Genomic DNA, 21,144 nt, shown 5'->3' on the forward strand with positions numbered 1-21,144 from the left:
TAAAAGGTCTCCTCCCTCCATGGAAGAAGCAGAGCATCATTTTCCACAGGATATGAAAAATCTCAAGGGGTGCCAAAATTATACCTCATATACTTTAACTACCTGGGATTCGTTTAGAAAAATATCAAGCTAGTTGAAATATCTTCAAGTTGAAACCCTGAGGATTTTCAACTTTCTAGAACTCAGGACTACACACTCCATGATTAGAATGTAGGGCCATGATATTGTAATACAACTTGAACACTACCATGGGTTTATATTTAATGAGGCAAAAAAAATATCGTTAACTATAGGAGGTGTCATTTTTGAAGTATTTAAATGTAATTGAACTTGCCAAGAACACTGTGTTTTGCTTCAAGCATAAGCTTCAGGAAGCATACTGTGTTTTTAAGAAGCATTTCTGATTTACTCTTTAACAGTGTTTTTACTCTGTAACATTATTCTTGCCATCCATGCATCAGTTGTAGCTAGCCCAGAAGTAAGACACAGAAAATTCTTAGATGTTTTATTGTATAAGTGCAAGGAGCATCAAAAGAAGGGGATGAAGGCTGTGAAATGATTCAAAACAGGACCCGCACAATAAATATTTGATGCAATGAGCTATACAATAATCTATTTAGAAAGATAAATAGCAGTATTTGTTAACTGGTACTTTGGTAAGTCTTCAATTCTATGACAGAATAGATGCCTATCAGAACATTTTCACTTAACACAAGAGCCCAAACCAGAAAGTTGCTGGAGGGAGTGGCACAACTGACCACAAACGAAGAGCCGTGTACCAACTGCAATAAATAAAATCAAATTGTAGACTTGTGGGTGACACAGTTTAGAAACCTGCCTCAAGCAGAAGACTCTGCTAACCAGAAGTACTACGACCAAGAGCAAAAGAAGAGACAGAGGCAAAGTAAAAGTTACTGAAGACACCCCTGCAAAGGAGCAAAAGCCTTTGCCAACCTCATACATTGAGGAAATGTGGGATACAGAATTCAAAAAGCTCGTTATAACGCTTCTTATCAACAAGAAGCACATACAGGAGTTTAATGAATTTAAGGATATGTCGCACAGGAATTAGCAACATTGCAACAAAATCAAGCTGAATTATTAAAATGGGCAAATGAAAAAAAATCAGTGGAAAGTCTCAATACTAAAAGGAAGGAGGCAGAAAAAAGAATCTCACAAATGGAAGATATTTCTTGTCAAAATGAGGAAACAATTAAAAAGCTGGAATTACAGCTGGATCAAGCTTAAAAAAATTCAAGAATTAAGAAATATGATTAAAAGGCCAAATATAAGTTTCAGAAGTTACAAAAGGCTCAGAAACAGAAGTTGGGTTTAATGCTGTATTCACTGAAGTAATAAATGAAAATTTCTCTAATCTGGAGAATTTGGAAACAACCTTCAGAAGGGGCACAGAACTCCCAACAGAATTCACCAAAAGTGATCTTAACCCCGACACATGATAATCAAGTTCTCTTCAGTTGAAAATAAGGAAAAGATCCTTAAATGTGCCTGAGAAAAAAAATCAGTGGACATACAGAGGAATGGCAATGAGACTCAGCTCACTTCTCACAGGAAAATCTACAGGACAGAGGAGTATGGAACACCATATCCAACATTCTAAAAGCAAAGTGTGTACCCAGAAAAGCTTTCCTTAGTTTTTGAAAATGAAATAAAATTCTTCTGCAGTAAAGAAAACCTGAAAGAATATGCAACTTCCAGAGCTGCCATACAAATGATATTAAAGATGTTCTCATGACAGAGAAGAGGAATAGTACTCACCAAAACCAAAGGCAAATGTGAAGAACATCCCAGTAAAGTAATAATGGAAGACTAAATCAGAAAATGAACAACACATTGCTAAAATGACAAGATCAAATTACCATCTATTCATATTAACCATAAATGTAAGTAGCTTAAACCCATCAAATATCATAGATTAGTAGACTGGATCAAAAAACAAAATCAATCTATTGCCTACAGGAAACACATCTCACCAACAAAGATGAGTGGAAACTGTATCTCATGGATTTTAGTTTCATTTTTTCAAAAATGTGTTTTTTTCTCATATTGAATTCTTCAATGACTCATACATCATACAGTAGCAACATTTTCTTCAAATGGTTCTTGAACTTTCTCATTTCTTCAGCGACACGTTAGTCATTCAGTAGCATGTTATTTAACTTCATGGTATTGTAAATTTCCATTGTTCTTCATGTTGTTCTTCATGTTGTTAAATTGCATGTTGTTGATTTGTGGTTTTTCATATAAGAAGAGGTATATTAACTGTCTAATGGAGACTATCATATATAGATGTGAGAATACAATGCAGTATACATATGTACTTCCAGAACAATGATGGACTCCCAATGAAACTGTTTTCTGTATCTTGACAATAGGATGCTGGACTCTCTGCCATTGTCCATGCCCACAATGATGGACTTACTACTGTTTATGAAGAATTATATTGTAATAATATAGGGAAAACCATTGTATGGGGGAGGGAATTTTGAAAGCAGATCAGGGATATCCCAGAGCCTATGGAGCTATATCATAAATTAATAATAATAATAAATAAATTTTATAAAAGAAAAAAGTTTACAATTTTTCAGACTCATTGTTTTAAAAGAGAGATTATATCCATTGGGGTGACAGAGTTATGTAGCATATACTCCAGGTAGAATCATCTTGGAGTTCTAGGAGCCATGATAATTAAAGAGTAACTTTCTAATACTAGAACAAGATGTACCCCACATTTTTGCTAACTATGCTCTAACTGAAGCATTCATGATTCAACAATAAAACATATGTATTAATAGGGGTCTGCTGATTCAACTGAATATACTCATTAGCTTATTTTTTGTTAACAGAATTAGTTGACAAGAAAAGATCTGTGGGAATCACATTCCATATAATCATGGAAATGAAAAATCCTTCTTACAGAGAATTGAATTAGAATAGTAGCTGCTGGAACTGGATGGGTCCACAAGCTTATCTTCAACAGCCTGTTTGAGTTTTTGTGCAAGTAGGGTCAAAACAACTTCTACAAGGTCATATAGTAGTTGCAGGCTGTGTAGGCATGGACACCAGGGCCCCAACCATGAGTTTCCCTGACCCTAACCTGAGTTTTCCAGGCTCAAGAAGCAAACTCCACTTGCTTAAAAGTCACTGAAATTACATGATTGTTGCCGAACTGTCTGTATTTGCAAAAACAATATAATGTCAGCTAAGCTTTACATGGTATACAATATTGTTGGATCGAATCAGTTTTATGTATCAGAGAACAACTCAGCCAAAACCATATCTAACTGTGCCTATGAAAATGAAGGATGATTTTAGTGTAGGCAAAGCTGCTTTGCTAGTTAAAGTGGCTGGTGTCCACACTCAATAGAAAACTCACCCCAAAGTCATGCCTTCTTGTTTCCTTTCCTCATCCTCAACATTAAGCTTTATAATTAGGAAATAATATAAAGCCTTGATATGATACAAATTTAAAAGCCATCTTAACTATTGAAATGTTTTAAAGATTAAAAAGTTTGAAAGTAATCCTTTAAAATACACAGTTCTTTTCCTTTTCACTCTTCTTTAATACCTCACTATAAAATTTGTTTTATAACAAAATCAAAAGAAAATTCTGGGCTGGGTACAATGGCCTAGTGGCTAAATCCTTACCTTGCTGTGCCAGAATCCCATATGGGTGCCAGCTCATGTCCTGGCTACTGCATGTCTCATTCAGCTCCCTGTCAGCTTGGGAAGCAGTAGAGGATGGGCCAAAACCTTGGGACCTTTCACCAACTTCAGAGACCCGGGAGAAGCTCCTGGTTCCTGCCTTTGGATGGGCTCAGAATCAGCTGTTGTGGGCACTTGAAGAGTGAAACAATAGATGAAAGTCCTTTCTCTGCATCTCCTTCTCTTTGTAAGTTTAACTTTCAATAATCTTTATAAAAATCTGACTTCCAAATCTTTATAAAAATCTGAAGTAGGTACTGCGTTTGTGACCCCCAGGGGTGAGGGATCCAGCGATGCTTGGGACCCCTGGCCCGGGCACTTGGACTTGCCTGCAAGAACATATCCTAATTAATGAAAAAGTGGGACCGAGAGCACAGGCCCTGTTGTAAAAGGAGACTATTGCAGCACATTCGGAGCTGTAGCAGAGGAAGGAGAACAGAACAAACTGGACAACTAACACAAACAAACGATGACAGCAAAAAATCTCAGTGACTGGAATCAATGGACACTGGGAGGGTGACATTATCCTCAGATCGATGAAATTGACAGCATTTCAAAACTATCCAGACCACTTGAGCACAACCCTCAGAATATGTACACATTGAGACTCTGGGTTGATATGTGGTGGCAGTTCCTCATCCCTGGATACTGGGATGTGTGGAAAGTCATGAGTGCTTTCTCTTTGTTTCTCTCCTTTCCTCAGGAACAACAAGAAGAAATAGGAAATTTGGAGGCAATGAATTCACCCAGTTTTCCCTAAACCTGAGTCTTTCCCACCCTGATCAACCATGTAATCATTATTTAAAAATAAAATTTATTTTAAAAACTCAAAAGAAAACTTTACAGTGCAGAAAAATAAAAATAGTTATTACAGCTTAATTTGTAATAAACATTCTTTTATGTTTATTAACTCAAATTTCCTTGCCTTAAAATTTTGACCACAACTAATAAATGAGGAAAATGCAATCATATCACATAGTTTCAAAAGAAAAATAAGACTTGTTCCTGTCTTCAGGTTGTCAAATGTAACAGTAAGCTGAGTACCTAATGATGTTGTTGAGACTCTATAAGCAGGCCATAAATTGCAAAGGTCAGGAATACTTAAAACCTGCTCAAAAAGAACAAACTATGAATCTCCAAACTCACATCAGCCCAAACTAAAGGCTGCAAATGTATTAATATATAAGGCAAGACTGACTTTTCAGTATAGCTGGTTAAAGTTGCCACCTGCAATGCCAGCTTCTCGTTTAGAGCACCACTTTCAGTTCCAGCCGCTTTGCTTCCAACCCAGCTCCCTGCTAATGTACCTAGGAAATTAGCAGAACATGGCCCAAGTACTTGGACCCTTGAACTTGTGAGGGAGATCTTCTTGGGTTTCCAGGCTCCTGACTTTGGCCTACCTCAACCCTGAACATTGTGGCCATTAGGAGAGTGAACCAGCAGGGAGGAGATATTTTTCTCTTTCTCCTGCTCTCTCTTCATCACTTCTTTTCAATAAATAAACCTTAAAGGTTTGAAGGAATTTTTACATGGGTGTTAATATTTTTACTTGCTAATAGCATTACTTCATGTATTCCATAAATACTATTTTGTTGAAATTTACTCAACATTTTTTCTCATGAGAAACCTATAAATAACACAGATGCTATGGTTAACATTAAATGGTTGAGTAAAGAAATCCATTTTATAAGACTATAGCTGCCATCCATAGTGATTTCTTTCTTAGATCTGGAGAAGTCATTTGCAAACCATCTGGAAAGTATGTATCATTCCGTATGCCATTATCAAATTTCATGATTCCTTGGTGGAGGTCAAAATAGCAACACTAACAGGATTTGAGAGAAGTTCTTTCCAACCCTAATAGGTGTCTTTCAGGGCTTCAAGATCCCATGCAGGGAGTAAATGCAGGCATGGCGGAAACCGCAAGAAAAGTGGAATGAGAAGTCCAGTCTCTAAGACAATATCATGATTTAGCTTTGACAGCTGAGGTGTTGCCTCTTCTGAGTAAGCGAGACAGTAGTTTCTTCAGGTTAAATGTGCTCCTGGGGAAAATACTGTAGACCTCGCTGAAATGACAACAAAGATTGTGTACTACAAAATAAACTTAGTAGACAAAATGGTGGCAGAATTTGAAAGGATTAATGCAAATTTAGAAAGATGTTCTGTAGGTAAAATATTTTCAAATAGCAAAACATGCTACAGAGAAGTCTTTCATGAAAGTCAGAGTCTGGGCCAAAACTGTAGCATAGCAAGTTGAGTCTTCACCTGCATTGCTGGCATCTCATATCGGCCATGGTCAAGTCTGGGCTGATCCACAACTGAAGAAGCAGAGGACGGTCTAAGTGACCGGGTCCTGCATCCCCATGGGAGACTCAGATGCTTCAGCCTGGCCTAGCTTTGCCTATGGCATCCAACTGGGGAAAGAACCAATGAATGAAGGTTATCTCTCTCTTTCTCCTCCTAAATTCAGAAAAGAAAAAGAGAAGAAAAAGAAAAGAAAAAGAAGAAAGTAACTGTCAGCCTATGTGGTAAAGTTCACTGTTAATATTATTTCGAAGAATTCCTGTAGTCACCTCAGGCCTTAAGATTTACCACCTTTATCTGCCATCAGCCAACACCATCAAGGCAAGATCTTCCATTAGCAAAATGATCATGACTCACTGAAGGCTTGAACAATTATTACAATTTATTTCAGCAATAAAGTTTTTAACAATAATTTTATTTTAGATATGCTTACATAGTTGATTAGGATGAGAAGGATTGAAGATTAGGGGAAAGTGGATGAGACTAGTGTTCCCAAATTTTCTGTTTATATTTCCTCTCTCGTGGGTAAGAGGGGATGTTGAGGGGAGGCTACACCAGCCTCTCAACCACCTCAGTACCTGAGGATGAGGAATGACAACCTGAGTCGTCCCAGGGTCCCCAGTGAGGAGGATGCTCTGAGGGTCTGGCTCCTAGAGATTTCTGTAATTCTGAAACGCTGTAAATCTCGCTGCTGCAAGGATGAGGACATCCTTCCAAGGTCCATTGTCTGAAATAGTCCACTGTGAGGGCAGTGGGTTGCACTCCAGCCTTTCTTCTCTGTCTTTGGATGAGCTGTGCTGGGACTTCTTTGATAAGCAACTCTAAGAACTCAGGTTCGGTTTGCGTTACTTGGCAGCCTGGCTGGTGTAAGTGGCCCACACCTTACCTGCCAGCTGTGAGAGTTGTATATGACCTATGACATGATTGGAGCATCTGGAAAGATAGATGTGCCTCCTAGCCAATTAAAGTGTCATTGTTGGTAAGAGGACTGTCTACACATACCCTTCTGCCTCCCCCCCTTGTTAGTCTATGTAAGTTTGTGCTTGCTTTACAATAAACAGACATGTCAATCAGACTGTCTCTGGTGGTTCTTGCTGATAGAGAATACCATTACCTCACCCCCTTGGTGGTCACAGGGCCCTGCTGATCAGAAAACTCCCAAGAGTTCACCTTAGCCTCTCCATTCTCCCAGATATTTGCTGTCAATTCTTGGCTGGGGTAGTTGGCCAAATTGTTTGGTCCTGCTTTCTCTGCACCGGTATCAGATGTCCTTTGTAGGCCCCAATGGAATGCCTTACCATCCAAATGCATCTGGCTATAATTCTACTGTTCTAAGCCACTGATGAGACCCAGTTGTGCTATATACATTCCATGATCAGACCACAGATCCTGTGTTTCTCCCCTTCTGTGTGATATTTCTAAACTCAAAGTTATTTTATACTTAACAGACTACAATATAATGTAAGCATAATTTTTCAAAAAAATTGATAGGCAGAATGATAGAGAAACGGCTTGCAGAGAGAGAGACCTTCCATCATCCAGGAGCCCTGAATACCATCAATTTTATCAATTTTCTGTATTTTCACTAATTTGGTTGGTATTGTGAAATATATAGTTTAACTATTAAAAACTAGTTCTGATAAACAGAATTATTCTAAGATCTTTCGCCTTTATGTCATTATTAAATACAATGCGATATTATATTCATGCTTATGCTAATTCCATAGCCAAAGAGTGTTTGGAAATAGGACTAAGGGCACTGTCTTCACATTTTCAGGTTACTCTGACCAAAATAAAGAATAGTCATTCTGGAGTGTTAAAGCCATTGTTTCAAACACACACATCGCATATCAGAGTGACTTGGCTCTACCAGCTTCCACTTTCAATCCAGTTTCCAGAATATACTTCTTAAAAAGCATTATCTAATGGTCCATGTTTACATGCTCTTGTCAACTATGTGGAAGATCTGGATGGAGCCCTTGGATCCTGGCTTCAATCTGGCAAAACCACCCCAGTTGTGGGCCCAGGAGTTGGAAGATTCAGCTATGTAACTCACTTCGTCTCTACCTCCATGTAACTCCTTATCTCTGTCTCTGTCTCACTTTGTCTTTCAGAAGAAAACAATAACTAAACAAAACCTAAGAACTGAATGGGTAGCTTATGAACAACAGCATTTATTTCCTACAGTTCTAGATCTAATCAAGATGCCAACTGATTCAGTGTCAGAGAATAGACATAAACAGCACTTTCTCACCGCAATTTCCTGCTATAGAAGCATCAACCCAGCTCTCTGGAACTTTCTTCACAAAGGCTCCACTCTTGTGATCTAGTCATTTTCTAAAGCTTAACTCCTGATAGTACCACACAGGAAATTAGCTTTTCAAAGATTTTATTTATTTGAAAAGGCCAAAGAGAGAGTGAAAGAAGGAGAAACATAGGGAGAGATCTTCCAATCCAGGGTCACTTTTCAATGGCTAGGCTTGGTCAGCCTCAAGTCAGGAGCCAGGAACTCCGTCTTGCTCTCACAAGGATAGAAGCAGCAGAAGTACACTGACGATCTTCTGCTGAATTACCAGGCATAAGAGCCGTGAGCTGAATCAGAAGCACAGCAGTAGGTACTCCAGCCAGCACTTCCAATATGAAATGTTGGTATTGGCACCACAAGCCTACCCTGAGATTAGGCTTTCAGTGTAGAAATTCTGAAGGAACATAGGCTTTTAGACCATTACTGCTTTTAGACCATTTGTTGTTGAGTCAATCAAATGAGACATTACTCAAATGTCCCTATATGTAAGATATAACCTAATATCTTAAAAATGAAGCCATTGAAAAATTTATAAGCTTTTCTTCCAAATAGCAAACAACTTAGAGATCCCAAGTCTGTGTAGATACAACATTGCTGGATTGAAGATGAAGGGCAGCTTTAGCTAATAGGAAACAAGGAAATGAGGAAACAACTTCCTATGAGAAATGGAATTCTGCCAGTATGCTGAATCAACTTGGATTTACTCTTCATCAAGCCTGCAGACAAAAGTTTAGCCAGTACTTATGGCACTTTCAGTCTTTGGGAGTCTAAATAGAGAACAAAAAAGTTCAGCTCACCTGCACTTTTGTCTTATAGTTTAAGAGCAGATAATCAGCAATTGTTACCTTAAGCAATCAAGTTTGTGATTAATAATTACACAGTGATAAAATTGATAAAGATATATCAGTTTGAAAGATTTCACTATATAGTGTATTTATTAGTTATATTAACACTATATTTCTGTTTTTAAGATTTTTTTCACAATGAAGTATGGGTTAAATATAAGAGGAAATGTTCATTATTGAAGTGATGAAAGGAAAGATCTAATAATAAAATTTCATATTTTTTTTTTGCAGAGATGCTTGTAAGTGCATAATTTGAACTGCAAATATTCACTACCAGGAAGGATGAATCTACAAGCCTAAGAAGAGAAGCCTAATTGATGAGAAATTACAAGTTAGAGATTGGTCTGAAAGTGTAGGCTCTGAAGTTCAGGTGCATCCTGGAGGAGATGACGTTAGGATACGAGTTTTTGGAGCAGGTATAGATAGCTACTAATTAAATACCCTTACAGCACAATACCTATTGAGTTGAAAGCTGTGAGAAAGAGAAGGAAAGTGACATCTTTGAGATGTAAAGCAAAGATTCCATAGGAAAAAATGATTAGACTAGCAGGAAAACTTCAGCTATCAGAGAAGGTATACAACTAGCTAGAAAGCAGAACACAGAAGTAGTAAAACCCTTTCAAATGGCATGGGACTCAAAGCGAGTTCCATTTCGCTTCCTTTGAACAGAATCCCCCTTTAGGGCAGTCATAAATTATACATTGACATTATGCAGAACCGTCTGATCTTGCTTGAGGTTTGTCTGAAAGAGCCTGAAAGCAGACTTGTGCTGACTCAGAAGGAAGAAGCCTCTTCTTGAAACACAAACACAAAACTTCTCAGAATACCACAGGGTGTTGCTGGGTTTTGGACTTGATATTGTTTCCCACTTAATTAGCTAGTACCAGGAAATTCTTACTTCCTGCAACAGACTTATCAAATGGTTCGCCATCTCCAACATACTATTGGTTAACATGTACTCATCCCAACTTGCTAAACAAGTTTCTTTTAAATCCTTAAGTATTCTCACTTTAGTCAGCTTACAAATCTGAAAGAATGCCCAAGATTCTACTCATTTGACAAGAAGTTACACAGCACGGAGGTGGAAGATTTCTAATTCTCCCCAGCGCACGATGTATCAGTAAGGTCTTATTTTACTTCATTTTTGAAAGATTTGTTTTGCAATTGTGGTTTTTAATGGGATTTTGAGGTTTTTCCAAATTATAAATCTGCTCATTTTCTCTACATTTGTTGAATAAAATAGTAACAGTAGTAATAATAATCCTCTTTATTTCAGGAAACCATACCAATGAGTTTGTGATTAAAATTTGATAAATGTGATAAATTTGATATGTTGGATTTTAGTCAGAGGGTTTAATGTGAAGTCGTTGTAATTAGAGAAAGGGAGGAAAAGCAGAGCCTGAGTTTAGCTGTCCAAGTTGTAAGAGTGGAATAGGCAGGGAAGGCAGGGTTTGTCACCCTCCCTCAAGAACTTAGAATAAGTAGTGTTGTTTGTAATATTCCTTGACCCTTGAGAAACCGAGGAAACATTCAGGTTGAACAGATAATATTGTATTCAACCTCTGCTCTACAGGTAATAAACGTAATTAAAATTCCAAAAAGCAAATACAAATATTAAGGTCTTTTAGAAATTCTTTATCTTTTGAACTAGAAAATGAATTAATCAACAATACAAGAAAAGAATGAAAAGCAAATATGTGACTCCAACATTTTTGAATTTTAATATATCTTTGTAAGGAAGTCTGTAAATAGTAAATCTAAAGAACTATTGAACCTTACTCTTCTGTTTTATTCTTTGTTTTCGAGACTTTTCTACATTACTAAACATTGTCTTTTTTCCAAAAAAAAAGAAGAGAGAGATTTATTCATTTACTTATTTATTTGCAAGACAGAATGACACAGGGGCATGGGGGCGCGAGAGACAGATACAGAGAATGAGAGAGCCACATCTTACATCAGCTGGTTCACTTCCTAAATGGCTACAACAGCTCAAACAGGCTGAAGCAGAAGCTAGGAGCAGAAACTCCATCCAGGTCTCCTGTGAAGGTGTTAGGAAGCCAGGCAGTTGAGCGTGCCCTCATGTGCTGGTCCCAGGCACATTAGCAGGGAGCTGGATCAGAGGCAGAATATCCGGAACTCAAACTGGTTCTCTATTGTGAGATGCCAGTGTCCCAAACAGAGGGTTAACCTGCAATGCTAGTCCTGAACACTAATTCTTCACTAATAAATATGAGGTCTACTAGAACAAACTGCTCAAGATAAACAAAAGAGTTATAAATGTCTTTTTAAATGATGTTTAACCAGAGTTGCATTTTTCTTCTTTAACAATGATTTCATATTTGCATATAAAATTCAATTAAATACACAAGAATTTCTAAACTATAATCTGCCAAATAGATTTGACTCTTCACAATCATTTAAAAAATTTCTTGTCCCGCCATCTCGTTTTAGACTAACAAATTAAATTTATATTATTTAAAGATAAAACAAACAAAAACAAATTTGCCACATGGAAATGGATTTCATTTATGGAGCTGGTGCTGATTTACTTTTCAGATGGAATGAGGCAGACATTTGGTACAGTGTCTGTTTAAGATGCCCACATCCTGTATCAGAATGCCTTAGCTGAAGTCCAGTTCTGCTCTGCTCTCCGTTCCAGCTCCGTGCTCATGCACATTCTGGGAGGTTCCAGATGCTGGCTCAGGTGGTTGGCCCCTGACACCCACGGAGGAGCTCTCTTTTAAACTGCTGATGCCTGGCTTTTGCCTGGCCCTGTCTTGACTGATATAGCTGTTTAGAGAATAAACCAACAGATGGGGTATGGATCTGTCTCTCCCTCCCCACCCTCCCCACCTATTTCTGCCATTAAAATAAGCAAAAATAATAATAGAAAAGGATTACTTTTGTTTAAGACATTATTTTTAACATGAAAGATTTCTAATATATAAAGGAAAATTAGTAATGCTGAATCAACAGAAATAACAAAATCAGTCTATTTTTGTTTCTTAATATGTTTATTATTGTGAGCTTTTATTATTTATTTGAGAGGCAGAAAGAAAGAAAGAAAGAAAGAAAGAAAGAGAGAAAGAAAGAAAGAGAGAAAGAGAGAGAGTCCCATATTTACTCAGGCATATATAATGCCACTTTTGGCATTGGAGGCAAACATAAGGTTGAATTGCTTTTATTTATTTTGGAGGCAGAGAAAGACCCCATCTGTTGGTTTCTTCCCTGAATGCCTACAATAACCAGGTCAAGACTGAGCAAGTGCCAAGAGTCAAACACTAAATCCAGGTTTCCCACACGTGTGACAGGAACCCAGTTACCTAAGTCCTGATTGCCACCTCTATGGCGTATACCAGCAAGGAGCCAGAGTAAGGCGTTAAACCCAGGGAGTGGGAGATAGGACATGGACTTCCAAACCTCTAAGCTAAACACCCAACCCTGTTTCTTTAGGACTTGTACAAATGTAGTTTCTGTATCATCTTTTTTGCCTTTACGCAGAAGAAATCGGCAAGTGTGGGCCCACATTGTGGTGTAGTAGTAGACTAAGCCTCTGCCTTAGTACTGGCACCCAATGGATGTAGGTTCATATTTGAGCTGCTCCACTTCCTATCCATGGCTTGGGAAAGCAGAATAGGATGGCTCAAGGCCTTGAGCTTCTGATCGGTTCAGCTCTGGCCGCTACAGCCATTTGGGAATTGAAGTATCCCATCTCTGTCTCTTCTTATCCTTATAACTCTGCCTTCCCATAAAAATAAATAAGTCTCTCTCTCTCTCTCTCTCTCTCTCTCTCTCTCTCTCTTTGTCTTAAAGAAACCTACCAGAGAGATAAAGCACTGACTCATTGTAAAATGAGAAGAATGGGAAAAACAGAATGAATGAAAAATTTGGGAAAGGCAAAAACCCTACTTTGGGCCATAGGTCAAGAAACCAATGAGGTTTCCACATTCCTGTTATCTTCCTTTTTCAAGATTTCAAAGTTATCTCCCTCAAGTCCAAACTCCTTATAAATTCCACAGTCTCATTCTCTGGATAAATTAGTGGGTCAGCTCCATTTGCTGTAGCAGTACTGCGTGTGGTTTTCTTCAGCTTTGTGATGTGGGTACATATTGCACAGGTAACTGGTAGAGTGATTGGCACATATGTGTTCATTAAACCATTTAATTGTTCTCCAGGTTTTTTTTCTTTCTTAACTAAAATTCATCCAATCCTGTTGCTCACATCTTAATTTGACACAAATGGATTTCAGATCATCTTTTTACAGAAAACATTTTATGTTTTTTCAGGACACCATTCTTATTGAGATACAGTGAACACTTGAAAATATATTTATGACATTTAATCCTTAGTTTATTTCTAAACTTGAGTAACTCTGAAATAAATTCCTGGTATTATCTCTATGCTAAAATAATCTGAGACAATATTATATATTTCTGTTTACTCCTTGCAGAAATATTAGCTTCTTCATGTAGTGACATCCATAAGTGGATTTTAGTTATTTCCACATTGATCATTAAAGTCAGGCTTTGGTTTTATAGAAATGGGCATAAAAAGATTTGACAAGTGAAAACATGTAAATATAGAAAAATAAGGTCTACTAATTTTAATCTGGAAAGCAAATTTGTCATTTAAATGACAAAACTTTCCTAATCTTATTTTTTACTTATTCATTCAATCAATTTTTTAAAAAGATTTATTTATTTTTTTATTGGAAAATCAGACAGAAGGAGAGACAGAGAAGATCCTCTCAAATGACTTACTTCCTAAGTGGTCGCAATGATTGGAACTGAGTCAAACTGAAGCCATGAGCCAGGACCTTCTTCTTGGTCTCCCACATGGGTGCAGGGTCCTATGACTTTGGTCCATCTTCGACTGCTTTCCTAGGCCAAAAGTAGGGAACTGGATGGGAAGTAGGGTGCCAGTATATGAACCAGTGCGCATATGGAATCCTGGCACATGCAAGTCGAGGACTTTAGCCACTAGCCTACATAGCTGGGCCCTATTCATTCATTCATTTTTATTTTAAAGACAGAATTACAGAGAATAAAGAAAGAGAGAGAGGTCTTTGATCTTCTGGTAGACTCCCCACATAACCACAACAACCAGAGCTGAGATTATCCAAGACCAGGAGCCAGAAGCTTCTTTCAAGTTTTCCAAATGGGTGCTGAGGTCCAAGGACTTGGGCTGTTCTCTACCACTTTCCAAGGCCACAAACAGGAAGCTAGATCAGAATTGGAGGAGCCAGAACCCAAACCATTACCTTTATGAGATGCCAGCACTGCTGGCAAATAATCAGCCTGTACGCCACAACACCAACCCCAATCATTGTTTGTTTGTTTGTTTGTTTGTTCAGAAAGAGAGAGAGAGAAAGGTCTTCCATTTACTGATTCATTCCCCAGATGGCTGCAGTGGCCAGAACTCAGGCAGGACTTGGGGCCAGATGCTTCATCCAGGTCTCCCACATGAGTAAGAGCCCAAATAATTAGGCCATTGTCCACTTCTTTTTTCAGGTCATTAGCTTGAAGCTGGATAGGAAGTGGAGCAGCCAGAAAAAAAAATCAGCATCTATATAGGATGCTGGTTTCACAGGCAGTGAAATTACTCACTCTGACAATGTCAGACCCTTCACTTATTTTCTGTGACTGTGCCTTTGGCTCTAGGAGACCTGTGTCATCAATGTAACAGCAACCAATGCAAGAAAATGAAGAAACAAGAAGACAGATGGATACGGACCATAATAAGAATCATTCAAATCTCTGAATATAATTCCAAATCTATACAGAAATTTAATTTTTAAAATTTTGTCTCAGAGACACAGGGAGAGACACACAGAAAGTTCGTATTCTCTTAACCACACTGCCACTATCCAGCCCCAACAGCCTGCAATGGCTGAAAGTGGGCTCGGGCTGAAGTCAGAATCTAGAAACACAGTCCAGGTCTTCCACTTGGGTGGCAGGAACCATTCGCCTGATTCATTATCATCGTCTTCCAGAATCTGTATTGATAGGAAGCTGGGGTCATGAGATGGAGCTGGAAATCAAATAGAGGCATTCTAATGTAGCATGCTGGGGTAAATGGTTTCCTCCCCTATTCCAGATCATGTCAAAACATATAGCTGCATACATATCTACACATAAATATATGGACTTTTAAAAGTTGTATGTATCTTAATATAAGCTATCATAACACATAAATACATGTGTTAATCTGTGGTTTTACTGGAAGTATAAGCATAGTTTTTCACTATAATATGGTCTGTGTTTTCCCATCTGAGTAAAATCCATACACATTGGAGTCAGTGCTACACTTACTAAAATATTTTAACATTATTATCTGTAAAAACCATATCTGTGACTAATTTTATGCACATTAATTTTTTCTTTAGGGTATATTCTGTTCTGTGCATCATTTTCATGATTCCTGGAATACCACCCCATAAATACAGATTACAGCCTTGACGTCCTTCCCATGACTGGTCCCTATACCTGTAGATAACTGAAATCTGGCTATTTCCCCAGGACACAGCTTCCTTTAGGGTACTATTAAGTAAGAATGTCTCATTCTCTACTACAGTTTCATGACTGAAGATTTAGTCTTTGCTATCCATCCTATTCAAGATCAATACTTTCAACAACCTTATAAAACTAACACTTTGGAGGTTTAAACAATTCATCTAGATTTGAATTAATGCTAAACACAAATGTAATCAATACACGTTAGTAGTATTACCTAGAAGATTAATACTCAAACTACTGATGAGGTGATTTTAGGTAGGATTTGTCCTAATGTGCACTAGAGGAAATAAAGCAAATATACTAAACTCATTGTTATTATATTAATTCTTTGATACAGTTTGTAGGTATAGGGATTTCCCCCTCTGGTTCCCCCCTCCCCTTTTCCTACCTTCCTCCATTCCCCATGTTATTAGAATAGTACAGTCCTTCAACAGCAGTCACAACTCCAAGATTCTGCTATTTAAGTGCATCATGGCATTATAGTTATAGGAAATGGTATAATATTTATATGAGATTATTATAGAGAAATTAGATATATCAAAATATATCAATTTACTAATGTAAGGGCATTGGTTTAGAGTCCTCAGTGGATGTGGCAAAATAAAAATAAATTAACTGAAATTTGGAAAAAGCTGTAACAATTCAAAGAAAGATCAATCAGTTCTTAAAGGACAGTAAATGAATACTTGAACTGAGGACTTGGGTGGAATCTTAAAGGTTAGCACATTTTTCATAAGTAAGGAAGGGTGATTCTAGCCTGGGATTGTAGCATGAACAATGTGGGATATTCCTCCAGTTAGTCAAATAGTTGTTTTCGTTTGTTTGTTTTACCATTCTCAAGACAAAGAAATGCTACTGACAAATCCTTCTTTTCCAAAATAAGTGCTCATAATATGGATTTTAAAATAGAAGATACTGCAAAGTTTAGTGACCACATAAATACATCATAGACAAGGCCAGGGAAAATTCTGCTAATCATTTGATGTTAAGTCTGACTCTTGTCATTTTATAATTACTTTTGTAGTAAAACATTGCGTTGACAATGATTACCTGAATTTACCAACATTTTCTATTTATACATTTATCATTCTCTATAGCTCTTGAAGCTCATCAAATTCAAGCAACTGTTTTCTGTTAAAATATTTATTGACTGCCTCAATATTCTGTATTTGATGAAAAATTAACAAATTATAATCAAGTTTAAAGGAATTTTTCAATTACAAAACAAATCATAAATATGTTACAGATCATGAAGGAAGCAATGGGTTTAGCTCACAATACATAGTTTTTATTTAAGACCCTTCCAGTTAGCAGTTGTGTGTCCTTAGACACTTCTCTCAGTATCAGAACCCTGTGACTTGCTTGTACTTCTGTCTGTAACCTAATTCAGGATAGACACCATGAAAACTTCCATGAAGCACAATGTTTTGAAGGCTAATATACCCAGTACAGGTGCCTCTGAGAAGACAAAGTATTATATGTATGTGTGCTTTGATGACCCTTGTGAAGTAAATGACTGGGTAGCTTCCCAGCTAGTTTTCATATAATTTTTGTGAATTGGATTTCTATTCAGGCACCTGAGAATAGACCTAGTAGAATTACCTATTGTATCCTACTTACAAGTGAATTCTCTTCATCAAAGGGTTTTTAAGTATCACCATGAGAAGTAATCTTTCTGGACCCCACTTTTTGGGGTGCCTTAAAGGTCTAAACATCAGTGGTTTCAGTATTTCAGGACCTGCATTAAGTGATCTTGGCATTCTGCTTTTACATGGTCTCTGGAGAGCACCAGCGAATGACTTTGGATGTCATAACTACCTCTTTGTGGCACTAGAAGCTCCGATTGTAGCCATGGGCATCATGAGTCTTGATGCTCTTCAGTCTGCCTGAATTTAGATTTAAAAAAATAAATTTGTTTCTTAGTATAATTTAACTCAACAAAATATACACGATAATCATAAGCCTCTTTTTCCTAATAAGCCCCATTCTTCATTACAATGGTATTTCTCAGTTAGAACCTATATTGTACAGAAGAAAATACAATAAATAGAAAATAGGGAATTAAGGTGGGCTCAATTATTCTACTGCTTTCATATTCTTGGGAAAAATCTCTTTAGCGTAGTAGCCTAACTTGAAGAATGAGCATCATAGATGTCTGGGGAATATAACTATATAGGGCCTGTTGAACTCTTTATAAACTACATGCTATGTAAACTATATACTACATAAATGGAAGATATTGCCAGTTATCATTATTATTATGGTGACCTGTGCTTCACCTTTTGTTCACAAATCTGTTTAGATCAGGTAGCATAAAGCGCCACTCCAGCTCTTTGCAGTGGACTTAAGACTCAAATCAGTCCCAAGAGTTTCTCAGACCAACACAGGCATAAAGAATCTCTCAACAATTAGAGTAACTTACCAGAGACATGTGAATACTATTTATATATCACAAAAGTAAAGCAGTCACCTCTGGTGGTTATTTTGCCACTAAAATATGAAGATAGGTAATAAGAAAATATTAACAGGAATGTTATCTGGACAGAAATCCCTTGGTTACAATGCTGACAAAAACCTTCAACTGATCTTGAATTCTGTGGAGTGGCTTCACTGCAACAATCAGGAAAATCATCAACCATTTACACCTCATAAAGCACCTCTTTTGTTCCTCACACTCAGTTATTTCATCAATTATGTCTAATTATAGCTAACACGAAATAAGCACCTTCCACCTGCTTTCTTATAACTTCTCTGTAGTGATCATCTCCTTTGCAGTTTTTTCAGTTTCACTCACATTTATTAATCTTTTATATTCCAGATATTAACTACAGCAAATAAGAGATCATGTGAATTTGTCTTTTTGGGCATATGTTGTTTCAGCAAGTATAATCTCTCATTGCATGTATTTTATTGGATCAACCAAGATTTCATTCTTCCTAGACCTGAGTACTAACCATTATGTATACACCCCACAATTGCTTTATCTTGTCATCAGTTGGTGGACATTTAGTTTGCCTTTGTATTTTAGCTATTGTGAATCGAACTGCAATAAACATGTGAATGCTGGTAAATCCTTCATAGGCTGATTTAATTTCCTTTGGGTATATTGCCAAGAGTGCGATAGCTGAGTCATGCAGATTTATTTTTAGTTTAATGAGGAAACTCAGTACTGTCTTCCATAATAGTGTATTTACATTCCCAGTAGCAGTGTTTTTTTATTATACATATTTTTATTGCATTTCATTTTATAACAACTTTTCATAGGCTCTGATGTTCCCCCATCCCCTCCCTGTGCCCTCCCCCCATGGTGGATTGCTCCACCTTGTTGCATTATTACAGTTCAAATCCAGTCTTGTTTCTTTCGTTCTTTCATTGCAAGCATGTGCCATGCATAGAGTCCAGTATATCATTGCCCAGCTCAATTCAACAGTTTCTTGGGGAGACCAACTCTGGTCTAAAGACATAGCTGGCAGAATATCATTCCGACCAATTAAAAGCCATAACATAACTTCAACAACAGTTTCCATCATTATGGTGTTAATTAACATCGTATTGAGTGACTGATATGTTAGGCAATGCGAGTTCTTAACCACATCCTGTGACTACTTCATTAACATTTCAATTATAGTTCATATACAACCGGCCTCTATCTTCCTTAAATTGGCTACAGGACACTATTCAGCTGTCTCATGTCTTTTTCCATTCCAGTACTTAGCAGTTTATTATGTTGAAGCATAATTTTTACTGAATTTGGCAGATCTTAGGATAGTCAAAACTAGCTTATCCCTTTAGCAAGGCATGTGACACCCGCTGAGGCATAGAACACTGTTGGGAGGGGTGTGCAGAGAAATCTTCCATACCCTAGTTACGAGTAGTTTATTTTCATGTCCTACCTAGTAAGGTATGCGCGAGTCTCCACTGATCGCTTCCTGTCTAGTTCAAGCCCTCCTTGTTATTTTCTGTCTATTCCAATTTTTTTTGATGTTTGTTTGTTTTGTTTTGTCTTGGGGGCAGGGGGACTCCAGGGCGACCCTGATGGTCATTGCAACTGAGGGTGGGGATCCAGTATTGGAACTAAGTAAGGACCAGAGAAAGCTCCCCTCCCCGGTCTTGGGGGGAGTTTATTGTTCTTCTGTTTCTGTAGACTGTTCAGGGCTCTTGGCTGTTGTTCCGGTGACATTGGGCTCTACGAGGAGGGATCTGGACCTCTTTCATCCCATGTGGGAGATTCAAGTGGGAGTGGGTGACCTCACAGTACTTAGCCTCCAAAGGCACTCCAATTCCCTGTGGTCTCCTTGGCCGTTGGGATGTAGTGCTTGGTGCCCATATTGATAGTTCTTGGTGAGGATCCGGCATTCTCCAGTGTTGGGATACAAGTCTCCTCCTGTCCACCTGTTCCACTCTGGAATCTCCCTTGCTCTGTGCATATGACCTCCCATTAAGAGGTTGTCAGGATCGCTCTCGATACCCCCCATGTCTTTGTGGTTTTACTATTGTCTAATGCTGATTCGAGTCTTTTGTCCATTAGCTACCTGTTATGTTCTTGATAGGTTATGCTCTACATTTGCCTCACACATTCTAGGGAGATGGAAGATCTCTCTGCCCTCCCTCCCCATCCATCACAGTTTAATAAACCCGGGAGCCTGCAAATGAAGCGAAGTCACACAACTTGTGAGTGCCAAGGAATCCTGTTCCAAAGAACTCCAGTTCTCTTGCCCACAAACACGGCATATCCTAGAGATTTGAAAGGCGATTGTGGCCACATTCTTAAGGAAAAAAAAATGTGAAAATAATACTGGTTATTTTCTCTCTAGCATCATGTGAAATATGTAGAGATGACTGGAAGATGCAAAATATCATTTAAAATGCATGTCATTTTCCTAAAATCATCAGGAAGTTCAAGTGGTGTGTCTGTCATTGCATTGTTCTCAAACATTTTTTCTTAAATGTGTGGCACAAAAGAGTGTATGATACATGAATTCAAATCCAACTTAGTAAACCTATCATACAGCATTGGAAGGAATGTAGTTTTGTATTCTTAATGTTTGCTGAGAGTAGATATTAAATGTTCTCACCACACACATATAAAATGGCAAACTGTGAAGTTATAGATATGAAAATTATGTTGGTTGTACAACAGGACTACAGAAAATTCCTGAAAGGAAAAGATGACCATAAAATTTAGATGGGGGGAGTACATTTGGCTTAGATGCTAAGATATGTTGGGGATGGCCACAAGTCAAACCTGAATCAGGTCGGAACTTCACTGCAGACAGCACCTTTCCCACACTGAAGATCCTGCCAAGCAGTAGATTTGGGTTCCTGCTACCTGAATGAAAGACCTAGAGTTCCCAGCTCCCAGCTGTGGGTCAGGACCATTTGGTGAGTTAAGACAGAAAAAGCTCTCTTATTCTTAGTCTCTCTTAAATAAATTCGGCAAAGAACTGTT

At 37.8% G+C, this 21,144-nt stretch overlaps 1 protein-coding gene across 1 annotated transcript in view; it reads left to right on the forward strand.

Annotated features, from left to right (window-relative positions):
• The first annotated feature begins 6,614 nt into the window (after positions 1–6,614).
• LOC101531115 (transmembrane protease serine 11G-like) overlaps positions 6,615–21,144 on the forward strand; it is a 43,844-nt gene continuing 29,314 nt past the window's right edge. The window contains exon 1 of the mRNA XM_058666655.1: positions 6,615–6,748. Coding sequence (XP_058522638.1) covers positions 6,615–6,748 — 134 coding nt within the window. The remainder of the gene's footprint in view (positions 6,749–21,144) is intronic.

The sequence above is a fragment of the Ochotona princeps genome, chromosome 7 (assembly GCF_030435755.1).
Source record: "Ochotona princeps isolate mOchPri1 chromosome 7, mOchPri1.hap1, whole genome shotgun sequence".
Taxonomy (NCBI): Eukaryota; Metazoa; Chordata; class Mammalia; order Lagomorpha; family Ochotonidae; genus Ochotona; species Ochotona princeps.